Source organism: Triticum aestivum, chromosome 4D, assembly GCF_018294505.1.
Source record: "Triticum aestivum cultivar Chinese Spring chromosome 4D, IWGSC CS RefSeq v2.1, whole genome shotgun sequence".
In the NCBI taxonomy this organism is placed as follows: Eukaryota; Viridiplantae; Streptophyta; class Magnoliopsida; order Poales; family Poaceae; genus Triticum; species Triticum aestivum.
In genome coordinates this window covers 473300707-473314829 of record NC_057805.1, presented here as the reverse complement: position 1 = coordinate 473314829, position 14123 = coordinate 473300707, and the positions used below count along the sequence as shown (strand labels likewise).

The following is a 14123-nucleotide window of genomic DNA, read 5'->3' as shown; positions in this document are numbered from 1 at the left end:
ATACGTTGGAGATGTATCACTTACATCATTTGGCCTGGGTAGCAGAACTCCACCGTGAATGCGGACATTGTCGAGTGGTGGGATGGTATGAGTCAAATGGTCACAATAATTCGTCGTAAGCAACTCAATGCTCTTATAATCCCACCACGCATAAGATCTGGTAAGATAGAAATTGGGACACCTTTGACAACATTTCTTCCTCCGAAGCACTAGTTTAGTGGCATTCGCTTCGAGTGGAGGTTGTGGACACTGGCTTAAATTTAGGACAAAATGTTGGTGTACTCAATTAGGGGTCCTCTAGTACCCCGGACTTGTGGCAGTTGTAGCCCTCTGGACGGCAAGGGCTTGCCGGAGGATAGCTCTACCCAAGACCCAAGGTTTGGTTATCTAAACCGTGAAGAAGACCTCCAGGCAGGTCATTGAGAAGTACTAAGTTATCACTGAAGGTCAAGACTCCAGTTGTTGGCAAGCTCCTTGCTGGGAAGTTCCCCCTCCCGCTCTTTGGCCGCTCCACCTCATCGACCAGCTGATGGCTTGTCAAGATTAGGTGTCGAGCAGGCAGGCGGCTTGCGGAGGATCATCAGGACGTGTGTCAGCATGCTGCATAAAGGTTAACTTTATTGACACCCATCTAGTGGACGTGTAAAGGCGATAGGAAGTTGCCGGACCGACGGCACAGAAGGAGAGGCGCCTGTTGCCAACGATCGTTATCAGCTCACGGTGCATTAAATGCCCTTGTCCTAGTCCGGCGGGATTAGGTTGGATAACGTCGAAGCCATTATTCCATACTTGTAATGACCGTGTTGCCACTGTGGTGACCCCTTTTCATCTATAAAAGGAGGCCCATGACTACCTGGGCACAGGTCGACACTTTGCTCACACTTACACAATAGTTGCACCTTGCACGCACCTTTCCGGCAAGCTGCGCTTGTTTGCAACTTGAGCTCCAAGTCAATCCACCCAAAGGCAGGAGTAGGGTTTTACGCCCCCACGACGGCCCAAACTGCGGAAAACCCCGCGCATTAACTTCTGGATTTTCTCTCTGTGCTCATCGATCTCCCCAGCCGGACTAAAAAGGGGCCTCGCTCGTCCCATAGATCGTCGTACTCCGGCACAAAGGCATTTAGCATATCTTCGTGAGTAGTTGTGTTTTTTGTGTGTGTGGTGGATTCTGGTAAGGTTCTTTTCGTCCAGCCTTGAGATGTACTCCTTCCACTTCTTTTTGCTTCCGTATATAATTTGTTTGAACTCAACTGCACAAAGTTTCATCAAAATTATATTAAAAAAATATCAACACCTACAATATAAAGTTATATATAGTATAAAAATAATTTTATTATGCATCTAATGATATTAATTTTGTATTGTGAATACTAATATTTTTCTATAAAGTTGGTCAAACTTTGTAAAGTACGACTTTAGACAAATTTTATATAGGGGCTACAAAGAAATGGAGGGAGTAGTGTAATTCGACTCTCTCTCACTCACTTTTGAGATGGTTCTCTATGTGAAATGACGCGCAAGGCTCTTCATGTCCTGAACAGAGGATGTGGAAGTTCTGTTTCCTTGCCTTGTCAAGCATTTCATCTGACACTCTATCTATACTATAGCTAGATCGATTCCTATTCTTTCTTCCAGGCGACTTTACTCCAAAGAATTTTTCCTTCTTATCTTGACTCGATCTCATGAAATTGGATTGATTGGCACACCGTGCATCTGGCATTCGCTTCTCTATCTATCTCTTCCAACTAAGTTGATCACTAGAAAATATGAAATTTTGCAAGCAATCATTCCAGATCTAACTACGAAGATACCTGGTCTTCCACTCTGTTCACTGGAGGAAAGACAAGAAAGTAAACAGTTCTTCAAGGGAGTTGGCTCTACCGGAATAGAGGAATTGGCTCGCTCCTTTGCTCGCTGGGTAAGCATAGAATGCACACAAGTCTGGTATCCAAGCGTATCTACTTGAAAAGGAGACTACTTGAACAGATGAAATGGAATGAAGAAATGAAAGTTCAATCTACCAACGTAGAGTCCGCCCCTCCCAGGAAGAAGAAATTTGCTACTTTAGCTCATCAGTTGGTAAGCCTGTCTATGAAGCTCGGTGCTTGTAAAAGAGAAAACAAGAACAAAACAAGAACATGGAGTATGTGAGCTCGAGCTCACATGCACCCTTTGCTACAGTAAAATTGAAAAAAAATCAAAAAATCAGAAATATTTTGTCAACAAACATTGTTGTGTGGTTCACATGCGTGCCAATTTTCGTGATGAACTGACATTTGTGGAGGCCTCGGCAAAAATGACAAAATCATGCTCGAAAAAAACTGTTTTTGGAAGCATTTTGGAGCATCGATTTTTTTTACCGAGACCTGCATGAATGTCATTTTATCATGAAATTTTGCACGCATATGAAAAAGACATAAATGTTTGTTGTCAAAAAAATCAGATTTTTAAAAACTTTTTAAGTGGTTTTTTTCAATTTTACTGTAGCAAAGGGTGCATGTGAGCTCGAGCTCACAAGAGCACTTTCGCCAAAACAAGCTCTTTCAATCTCTACAAGTCCACAAAATAACCTATGAAACCAAGATTTTGGACATAGAAAATCAACCCTTAAGGTTCGATAAGACAATCATTTTTTTCGATCAATCGAAGGGGCCACACGGCCCCCATTTTCATTATGAAAATGGAGTTGTTTACAGGGCAACAAACCAACCATTACATCACAGATCTAAAACCATACCAGGATGCTCTAGCCTAACAAGCCAAATCATTACACCACTGACATATATGAGCACATCAGGATGCTTCAATCTATCCAAGACTAGCCACGAAAGGGACTAGTGTCACACTAGCTACAAAGGTATCAACAGATTAAAGGACGACAACCAAATTAGCATAAAGGCTTCAAGGCCAGCAAGCATTTCCAGCAGCTAGCTTCACAAAATCCTTCTCGCATGCGGCGCCAACCCATGCCCACCTCTGAAGACATCACGAGTCACCCTCACGATACGTCTAAACACCTGATGAAGCATGCAGTAATCACAAAATCAATGCATAAATAATAGCATACCTAATATCCATACGGAATTAATATAATGCCTAAATATTAACTTACATTACACGTGCACATTTACTAGTGTCATTAATACTCCAAGGCTAGCGTCAAAACCGTACGATTCGAGTCCAAAGAGGCCCGTAAATGTGAATTTGACGTCACACTGGGCCGTCTCGTCTACCTTCGCTGACATTCAGCGTGATTCCACTGTAGCGGATAAAATACGATTTCATCCATGCATCAAGAATAGAAAATTGAGAGTGCAATCGCGGCTCATCCAATTCGATTGGTACTACGCATGAACAGGGACGGGCCAAGAGCAGCTCCCATGCATGTGCCCAACCACACGTGCAAGTGCAACCGTGCCGCGGGTTGCCAAGCGTACGTGCGTACTCTCGCCGGCGGAACGGAGCGGCCAGCCAGCGACCGATCGGGGCCGACCGCGCTGGATCAGACGGCCCGGAGAACCTCTTGTGGCGCCACGACGGACGTCGCCAAAGTACGTGACAGATCGATGATGTTGCCTGCGCTCGCGAGCATTGAAGTGGGAATTGAAGGGGAGTAAATGGGAGCCGGTGGACTCGAGTATGACTGTCTTCTTCAGGCCTTAAATGTTGCGCGGGAGGGGTCACCTTCTTAATTTCACGCTCCTCTCAATTTCTAGGATCACACACTTTCTTCCCCCAAGAACACTAGCGAGGAGTAATACAAAATTGCCCCTTGTTGGAGAAAATATCTAGAACAGACGAGTTTTTAAGTCAAATACTCATATGTAAAAATTTACGGTAATGTTAGCAATCCGATGTCATATGTTTAAACATGGCAATTCGAACGTTTTTACGAAAATTTATGTTGGCGCAAAATTTAGTTTGCAACGACGGCAATTTCCTGGAAAAAAAAGAAATGAGCCGAATTTCTATGCTTGTCAACTAAACTTATCATAGTCAAGCCAACGTAAATTGACATAGAAAAACTGTTTGATTTGCCATAATAAAAAAATCCGACGTTTGATTTGTAGTGGAGTCCAAAATTTAAGGAGAAACTTATCACGCGAAGTCTTTCCTTGCCACTAGGGCAAACTCTCCCCTCCAGGCTTCGCTCTAGACTTCACTGGCAAATTCGTGGATTCGCCTCTCTCTTGCCTGTCCCTCTAGCGGTTGGTGGTGAGAAGGGGAATCCAAGTGCCTCCGCTTCGCCTATTAATTAGGGTCTTTTCGTCCTCGCAGATACAGCGCTCGGACAGATGGCAGTGTTTTTTCTTCAATTTTGTCTTTCGGGCTCCGATCCTCATTGAGTTCATCTGTCTGGACATAGTCGACAGAGCTTCGACGTAAATTACTGCCTTCTCCGTGGGACAGCGAGGTTAAGGTTTCTCCTTGTGCGTTCACGATGACAAGATTTAGTGTCGGGTGCATCAGATATATTCAAGGGTTCAGCGGTGACGACTGCAACTCCTGGGAGCTGGTCAATAGGAGCACATGCACGAAGACTTTCCGGTTGTCATCGACAAGGTCAAGCCACCTTCAGTGGGGGAACGGCGACATCGGCATACCAGTGACTCGTTCTGCCGGCGGTAGTGGCCGTTCGGTGGTCTAGGGATCTTAATGTAATTCATATTTTGTTTGAGTAATTGATTTGGGATCCTTCAAAAAACAAATAATGAGTATGCGCGCAATTCAGAAGTGTGATATTCTTGTACCTTCGCAACACGACTATTCCAGGGTGCATTTATAGAGGTGTGCGTATGTGAGCAGCTCTAATTGTACTGCGTTGAAAAAAAACACTGACCATTCCACAACGTCACATGTTCCTTGGTGGCTATTTGTGACCATATCCTTGGCATCATGTCAACCGGTAATCAGAAATAGTCGTCCAAGAAAAATACCTGCCGACTTCCCATAGATGGGTTGCTTTCACTGATGTGCTGGTAACGACTTGCAACAGTGTGAGTGAGTTAACGTCCATGAGGATTCGCACGTTCATCATGCTCTCAGTGTAGTCAGAGCACAAGAATTTTCCAAACTTCTCAGGGACATGGTGATAAATTCTGTTTTACGTTCTAATAATCGTGAACTCCAAGGAAAACGCCTTATGTTTAATTTGAAATTGCAATTGTAAGAATAATTTAACTACTCGTATAAAGTTCAATGGGCGGCTACCAAGTGGTCAGCTTGGTAAGCTATCAACAAAAAAAGAAGTTCTGTGGGCGGCTACACAACTCTCATCCTCGCCGGCTAATGCCATCGGTCTTCCATGCAAGTGTTGACATGGAGGAGCTAGGGAAGACCATAGATCTTTATACTCCCAGGTATTCTTGGTCTGGCCCCGCCTCGCCCCTGTAGCGGTTGCCCTAGCTCATCGTGGTCGTGAGGCGCGTAAGGATTGGTTTATTACGGATCCGATCCATCGATTTGTGGTCAACCATGTTTTCGTGCCCGTTCAGGGAACCGCCTCGTCAATAAGATATCACGACGATGTTTTCGACATTGGCATGGGGTTTGGTCTCCTCCTCGTCAATAAGACATCACGACTTGTTTTCAATAACGGCATGGGTTTTGGTCTCCTCGTCCAATATTCTCTTTCTTCTCCAGGTCAATGACTAGGATAGCACGGAGCTATCTAGCCCACCCGGGTTCGAGTCATGAAGTGACCTGTGGTGTTTAGAGTTTCTTCTATAAAAATATGCCTTCAAAAGCTAGTCTTGGATGGTCTCGTTTCTTTTTCTCCAGGTCGATGGTCCTTGATTCAAGTCGTCAACGCTAACATCTCCTCACAACGTCTACTTACTTCCCGTCGGCAGTTACAATGACCCAGGTTTTGGCAATGAGAACCGGTTGCGGCATCGATCTAGGCTCATGGTGCGCCGTAGCCCATGAGATGGTGCAGGTTGAAGATACTAACAAATTTTCCTTGTTCCTTTCTGTTATTTTTATTTGTATTAGCGGTGTTCTTGTAAGGCTTGCTCTAGTTTTAATGTGGTTTAGATTTTAATCTCAAAGCTAATGCCCTGCCTCGTATAATTTGGCACTTTTGAATTTTTTTTCTTCAATACGCACGAGTGTGCGTATCATATATTAAAGGAGAACTTTCAGATTATAGCAACCTCCTTAACTGAATTTTGGTTGTTTTCGCGTTTCAGTCCATCCCCTTTTGTTCATTTCCTGTTGTCACCATCTGCCACAGCAATTACATCTCTGACCTGTGCAGCTCCTAAATGCACCTCGAGCTAGTACTAGAGGCCCATGCGGCACACTACTTGTTCTAGCATTCTGGGGATCTTCAAAAGCGGAACAAGTGATGATATCATGGTAGCATTCATTCTTCCTACACAAACGTTGCACTGGCCAAAGTTCACCGCGATCACCCAAATTCGTGCAAACATTGATGATCCTTTTGCCATTCGAAGGAAACACCCGGGTGTGTGTGTGTAAGGATTCATGATACCCGTAAGTGGATGAAAATGATTGGAGTGGAAACGTCTGCATGGCCCAATCTTGGCAAGATAGAGTCCAAGCGTTAAGCACCGCAGGCATGCGGGTCAATGTGAAATTAAGCTTCACAATGATGAAAACCCCCCACAATACTCTTTGTAGGTGCCTTTTTCTGCAAGAATTAATTGTAAGTAAATTGTTATGCCAGGTGGTGAAGCCAAAAAAATTGCATCAATTGGGGCCAAGTGCCGTTAAATACGGTCATGGAGGGCACAACCATGAAAAAAAAATGCTTTTAGCAGCTAATAATCGCCGATCCCTCTAATTTACCATGGAAATATGAAGAAATCTAAAAGCCTCTATAGACATAGACACCAAATCTGGCCCTCAAACGTCCGCGAACACGCGCGACGCATCCGCGGGTAGTGACCGGGTAGCTCTCAAATTTTTCTCTATGCATCCGGACACTTCATAGTTCAATCCTTAAAACCATACAAAGCATGAAAAAAAAACATCTACGTATGACGTTGATCAACTACACTACTCATTATCGTCGGCGATGTCCGCTATCTCCGTGCCCGGCTCTGAGTACATGGGCAGCAGCAACAACTCCGGCTCTGGCGGCTCCTCCGTGTCAGCCTCCGCATCCTCCTCCGCATCCAGTCCCCCGAAAAGCGGGTCGGTCGTCGTCCGTTCTTGCCGGATGAACTGCCGGTTGGCCCCAACATAGTCCTCATTTTGGATGGACTCTAGAATGGCTTGCCACTCTGCCATCTCTGCCTCTTGCGTGACCTCGAACTCCGCCACGCCGGCCCATGGCGAAGCCCGTAACCGGCACCGGCTCCTGCTCTGGTTCCTTCGTGTCATCCTCCTCCGAATCCACCACCTCCATGTGCACCGGTTGCTGCTCTGGCTCCGGCTACTTCTCCCCCTCCTCTTCCTCCTGCTCCTCCTCTGTCTCGGGCGAGTCCGGAGGAAGGCCGACTGTGATGTGGGTGGCACGCCTCGCCCGGATCTCCTCTGGCACCTGGAAGGGGCGCTCCGGCGTCAGCATAACATAAGTGGCCTTCTTCTGCCGGGCCATGGCAGAGCCGGACAGCGAGGGAAGAGTGAGATAGGGAGGGCTAGAGGTGGATGGGCTCGGCCTGGAGGCGCGGAGAGGGAAGAAGTGGATGTGGCTAGGGCTGGGGGACGCCGTCCGACTTCAATGGCCAGAATTTGGCCCTCGGGCGGCGAGCCAGAGCAGCGACACGCGGTGTTCACACCCCACCGGAGGAGACGCCCATCAAACCGTCGGGGTTTTAGGTGTTTTCATGTGGGACCCCAACCCTTGTCCGACATGGTGGATGCGCCCGGTCACGCCTGGGCTACCCCATATCCGTCCCAGATTTCGGCTGGATATGAGGGGTGTCGGTCAGCCCAGGCGTTTGAGACCCGTTCGAGATGCCCGTCTGGGTCAACTTTTTCGACCTGACAATGACCGTGCTTTCCGCCCAGGCGTTTGAAGATTGTTTGAGGGGCCCGGCTGTAGATTCTCTAATGTTGGCCCAGACCTGGGCCCATGCTGGCCACCCCCGCCTCCGCCACTGGTTATGCCAGTTGAGTGGTTAAGGCCGATGAGCGGTCATCATTTCGACTCATCAAGATTATCAGTGTGTAAAACTTAGGACATGTTTGTTGGATGATGCTAAGGCACGACACTGATACGCTAGTCTTATCGAGCAAACCCACCTCGCCCAATATGGAATGCCTCTAAGCCTAACGATGTCCCCATTACAGACTGGTCGCCTCATGAGTCATGCCACCTTGCCATCTTTGCGCAATCAACCCTCCCCTCTCCCCCTTCTTCCTTTTCGTCCTCACATTCTCCTCCATCCGTTGGATGCGGTGTTCGTCGACGTTGTCAGACGTGCGCTCAACTGATCACATGCTAGTTTTTCGATAAACCGTTACTCGGGATTACACACCATGACAACCTAATTAGTTACATGATGATCCAAAGTAAACTAGCCCTTGTTGTGTGCCTGGTGATATTGACCCGGCAAGTATACATCGTATATCACCGTGCGCCGGTACGTATCAGATCATTCATAAATAAGGCCTAGGTGCAATTGCTAGTGTAGATAGAGTAGATAGCAGCAGTGCACGCTAGAAATTTCGTACACAGCACGCAGGCAGGCAGGGCAGGCTAGTAGGCGGGAGGGGAGGGGAGGGGAGGGGTAGGACGAGGCAGGAGCTATTGCACTTGCACCACCACCATGCATCATCATGGCAATGGCAATGGCAATCCAACGGACGACAGGGCCATAAAAGCCACGCAGCTAATTTCATGGGGTCGATCGGCAGGAGATTGATGGGCGTGCATTGCATCGCATTGCACTGCACTGCACAAAGCGGACTGGGGGCAGCCCCGTAACTTCGCGTCCGGCCGGATTTTAAAGCGCGGGCGGGGTGGGTTGGCGGAGCCGGATTTATTTCCAACGCCACGGCGAGGGCGAGCGAGCGAGCTCAAGGGTTTTAACTCGTGGGTTTAAAAGCGGGTGTTGGGCCGCCTTAAATCCGGGGCTCCCCTTGGCGACCCAAATTTGGAACTCGCAGTTATGAGAAGCGCTAGCCCGCATTCATTCCGGCCTCAACTGTTTATCCATCCATCCGGAGCCCGATCGCTCGCTCGATCCATCGTTCTCCTCACCTCGCCGGTGCCTCACCCCCTCTCCCGAGCCCGCCGTGCCGGACACGTGCCAGGCCCTCCTCCAAGCCAGGAGTAGAAACCATGGAAGCTTCCGTGACGTAGCAACAATGGTAAATCTTCACTATCGTCGACGGAGGACGCAGTAATATGTATATGTATATACATGGTTAGGTTTACATGCGTGCATACGATCGATCAATTGGGGTGGTTTGTTAATTGTTAGCTAGGAGCAGGCCTGAATCTGTTGCTGCATGCTGCTATACTTCGCACGATCATTTACACCACTATAGACCCCTGCCACTGCCATGGCCGAGCGAGCTCGAGCATGCAGTATTGCTCATTCATTTACTTATTACTGCGTACGTACGTCCTCAAGGTCAGAACTACTAAGATATACGGCCTTAAAGGCGGCCCAGCTGGCTGGCTGGCCGGGTGGTAGTACGAACTATAGCTCAGTCTGCGCGTGTGGTGCCTCGCCAGTAAATATAAAGCCTCGCATTACCCCCGCTGCAACGTACGTACTGTACTCAAATACTCCTCCGCCGGCCCATTCTACTGCTCCTACGTACGTACGTAGAGTAGAGTAGTAACGTGGTCGTAGATCAGTACCGCGTGCGTACCTCAGAGCATCTCCAACAGGCGCCGAACGCGCCGCGCGCTAAAAACAGCCGGACGTCGCCGGCCCGGATCTCGGCGGAGTACCAGCCGTTGGGGCGCTTGTGGACGCCGCAGTAGCCCGAAGAACCCCGGCGGCGCGGCGGCATGGTGGCGCGGTGGTGGCGCGGAAAGCGGCGAAGCGGCGAGGTTGCGAGGGAAGGGCGCGTGGCTGTGTTCTGCGCGCATGGCGAGCGCGGGATTTTATAGGCGCGCGCGAAGCGGCGCGCCAAATCTACCGCGCCGCGTGCCGCTTTCTCCCGCGCGCGGTAAGTTCCCACCACCGTTGAAGCGCGCGGAACCAGCCGGCGCGCGCTAAAACCAAACTTTACCGCACGGGCGCGCCTTTTGCCGCACCTGTTGGAGATGCTCTCACCGCCTGTGCCTGTGCCTGTGCGTGCGCGCAGCGTATCTCATACGCTCCTACTGCCACTAAATACCCCGATGTACGTACTATTCATGCATGCTGAGGCACGCCGGCATGCTAGCTACTCCTACTGCTGATTAATTCCCTCCCTCTCTCTCAACCATCTTGCTTCAAAGGCGGGTAAAGCAAGAAGAAGAGCGAGAGAATTGAAGTTGAATCTTGACACACGGGCTATAAGAGAGATTATTTCATACTAGTAGTATAGAATAGCTACTCACTAGCGCCACCCTGCATGAAGATGAAGGCAATTAATCAAGGCCGCTCTACCACCTAGCTAGCTCTTGATTGTATCGATCGATCGAGATCATCTTCCCAATTCCCTCTACAGTCTACAAGTACACTAGTACACTGGCATGGCTGTGCCATTGCCATGCCTCCCACTCCAAAAACCGAGCATGATTAATCCATATCCATTTCGCGCTAATGAATGCGGTCGCGCGCGTCGCCGTCGCATCCACAGCCCCCAACTGAAACTTGAGGTCGCCCCTTAAATGAGGGGCTTTTTTGTTAAGCCCCGGCCCGTAATCAATACCCGCTTTCGACGGACCGATCGACCAGCCGTCGCATCAGCGGGCCGAATGCATCACCGCCTAATTAAGCGCCCGTATCCGTCCGAGAGGGCAATGCAAAGCGAGTAGGTTTTTAATCCGGACAGCGCTCTCGCAGAGAGGCGCGCGAGAGGGAGGATTAATGCCCTGATGGCGAGCTTAACAACGATGTGTAACTGCAGATGCCCATGCAGCGTTACGACGACGGGCATGTGATGCCCGAGAGCGATCGCCCGCTCGCTCGACCCGAATGCATACGGACGGTTGCATTGCATGCATCATCACGCGCATGCAGTAATGGCCGCTGGGCGGTGACCGGAGCCGGCCGGTCTCCGGGAGGTGCGTGCTGGGCTCGCTCCGGCGGTTAAAGGGGGCAGGGTAGAAATCAATCGAGTGCGCGAGATATTGAACTGCGCCGGTGCAGCGGCGACTGAGCTGAGCACTGCACTGGCCTGGCCAGTAGTAAGTGTTGTGAACATCTGGTGGGGCCGGGCGCAGTGTGTCCCCTTTAAGATCCTGGCTACCACTTCTGTGGTCTTAAATTTCCAGCCCCCTCCTGAGCTCTCGCCTCCCACTATATAAGCCCCGCCCCCGCACCGCCCGAATCCAGACCCAACGCCGGCCGCGCACTTTACTCCGCTCTGACTGACTCCCCGCTCGCCCAGGTGGATACATAGATAGGCTGATAGATATAGCTTTGGAAGGATCGGATCGGATCGACCCAAGCGGCTGCCCAAGTACGCCAGCGTCCCATCCTCGTCGGCCGAGCAAGCAAGTGCAGCTAGCGGCAGCGGGGAGCAGACATGGTGTCGTTGCAGTCGGCGCTGCTGCCGGAGGCCGGCAAGCGGCCCCCGTGCCTCTCCTTCGCCGACGCCAGCGTCGTCGCGTCCACCGCCACCAGCAAGAAGCGGAAGCGGGACGGCGAGGTGGAGGAGGAGGAGGAGCACGACGGGATCGAGCTCAATTTCGACGCCGCGCCGCTCCCCCTCGAGTGGCAGCGCTGCCTCGACATCAAGGTGCGCCGCGTGCCTGCTCCTACCTACTGCCGCGATGATCGCTCGATCGTCCGTCGGTGCATGTCTACTTATAATATGCTTGTGATTGTTTTCTGACCGCGTGGGTGCGTGTTGTGCAGTCGGGGCAGATCCACTACTACAACACCAGGACGCACAAGAGGACGTCCAAGGACCCGAGGCGGCACGGCGGCGCGGCGCCCGCGGTGGAGGAGGACGTCGCGAATTGCGGGCCGCAAGGGCTGGACCTGGACCTGAACCTGGCGTTCGAGCCGCGGCGTAGTTCGCCCGTCAAGGAGCTGCAGAAGAAGGCCGAGGCCAAGCCAGCGGCGGCGGGAGGCGATCGTCACGGGGACCAGGCGCCGGGCAGCGCATCCGGCGGCATGGAGATGGTGGCGGCCGTGTGCATGCGGTGCCACATGCTGGTGATGATGTGCCGCGCGTGCCCGGCCTGCCCCAACTGCAAGTTCCTGCACCCGACGAGCCGGCCCACGCCTCCGCCGCCGGAGCCGGCGCCGCTCAAGCTCGGTCTCCAGCTGCTCTGCTGCAGGGACTAAGCTCGCTCCTATAGAGATCAGATCATGCATGCATGGACCAAGCTAGCATTCGAATATCCGATCGATCGTCTCATGGTGCACCTTGATATAAGTGCAACGAGGACTGTTACAGTGCACCACAAGTAATGTTGTACTCTACGTTGACCATGTAGCTGCGGACGAGTGTTTGTACATGTGCAAGTAATAAACAATGATGGTAACTAAATATCGTTGTTCACATGTACGTACTGTATTGCATGTAGAGGCCATGGCCGGCTATAGCTATTACGGTAAACTTGAGGAGTTGGCAGTGATCATGGGGCTAATCTAAATGATCGGTGCTGCTATGAATTGAATGAATGGATGACGTAGATATAATTAAGTGCGTATATAAATGTAGTCTGCAGCTTCTGGTATGTGTCACTTGTCCGTGCATGTATATATGCCACCATCACCATGCAATGTTTGAAAGTTGGATGGTTGTTGGTGCGCAGAAATTTATGTTGCTATAGTGATCCTAGCGCGCGCGCACACACACATTTTCTTTCTTTCAAGACGAAACAGTACGTGTTCCATCGCATTGATGGGCACCCCGGAGATACGTAGGGTGCATCGATCGCAGACGAATTTTCCATGCAAGAAAAAAAAACCAGGAACATGCATGCATGCGTCTACACGACGACGACGACCCAGCTTCGCTTCACTAGTGGCGTAGCGTTGCCGCCTGGACTACACAGATATATATCCGGTGGCCCGTTCCGTCAGAACAGAAGTGGTGCTATCGATCGATCAAGTTAGCTGAAAGGTGCATCCGGCGTCCGGATGTGTGTAGATGGATAGATGGAGTGTCGTGAGCTAATGTGGAAACCGGCCGGCCGGGTGAGAGAGAGGAGATTGGTTTGAATGCGGCTCATTTACTACTATCTAGATGGCGGGTGCAACGAACCGTCCTCTCGTGTATTCAAGCGCAATATGTGTTGTGCTTGCTGCGTGCTGCCGCCTTTCTCTTGTCACGGCAATGAATCCGCATCGCCCGATTAATTGCGTGCGCCGGCCCGGGCCGGTGTCGATCGAGTTCAACACGCCGCTGGAATAGTAGGACAGCATCCATCCATCCGATCCACATTAACTTCCTACTGCATGCAGATTTTAGATCATTTTTGTTCGTCTGTTTTCTCTCAAGAAAATCTACCTCTCCTTGCTAAAGCTGCAACAAGTAATATGGATCGGAGGAAGTATAACTGTTTGCCGGAAATACATCTTGTAGTTATAAATAAGCAGATCGATGCTGCATGCTGTGCTGCAGCAGGATCCTCGATCGATGCACTTACTGTCGTGGTGATTTTGGTGCAAGTGCGAAAGCACAGCTCACATGCAAGAAATGGAGCGGGTGTACTAGCCACTAACCGATCAGATTTCTGCGTCTACGTACTGTGTCATTCGCACAGGACGGTCGTCGTCGTCTCGTCCATCTGGTGCATGCGTCAAAGGATTCGATGTCGATCGGGTCCTCGCGCGCGATCCCAGCTGGGAACTATGCGTGGAGAATGTGGAACAGAGGCGAGGACGTGAACGAGACGGACGGGTTTCAGGGGACGAAGCAAATTTGATTCCACGGGCTCGACCGATCGATGGGGACGAAGAAGCAAATGGCGAGGGGCCATGCGTCGACGCTCGTAGGTGTGGCAGATCAAAGAATTCAATGTAAACTTAAGGAGCGCAACTAGGTAGCAGCAGCAGCGGCGGCAGCGGCAGCGGGGAGAGGCG

At 50.5% G+C, this 14123-nt stretch overlaps 1 protein-coding gene across 1 annotated transcript; it reads left to right on the top strand.

Annotated features, from left to right (window-relative positions):
• Positions 1 to 11396: 11396 nt before the first annotated feature.
• Positions 11397 to 12596, top strand: LOC123100384 (uncharacterized). Its single transcript, XM_044522321.1, has 2 exons — positions 11397 to 11823; positions 11943 to 12596. Exons 1-2 carry the CDS (start codon positions 11611 to 11613, stop codon positions 12375 to 12377), a joined length of 648 nt encoding a protein of 215 aa, XP_044378256.1. The 5' UTR covers positions 11397 to 11610; the 3' UTR covers positions 12378 to 12596.
• Positions 12597 to 14123: the final 1527 nt, after the last annotated feature.

Bases quoted from the DNA above. Each gene is read 5' to 3' on its own strand.
- LOC123100384 (XM_044522321.1), top strand. From the start codon at position 11,611: ATGGTGTCGTTGCAGTCGGCGCTGCTGCCGGAGGCCGGCAAGCGGCCC. The intron at 11,824-11,942 runs GTGCGCCGCGTG...CGTGTTGTGCAG, and splicing joins AGCGCTGCCTCGACATCAAG to TCGGGGCAGATCCACTACTA.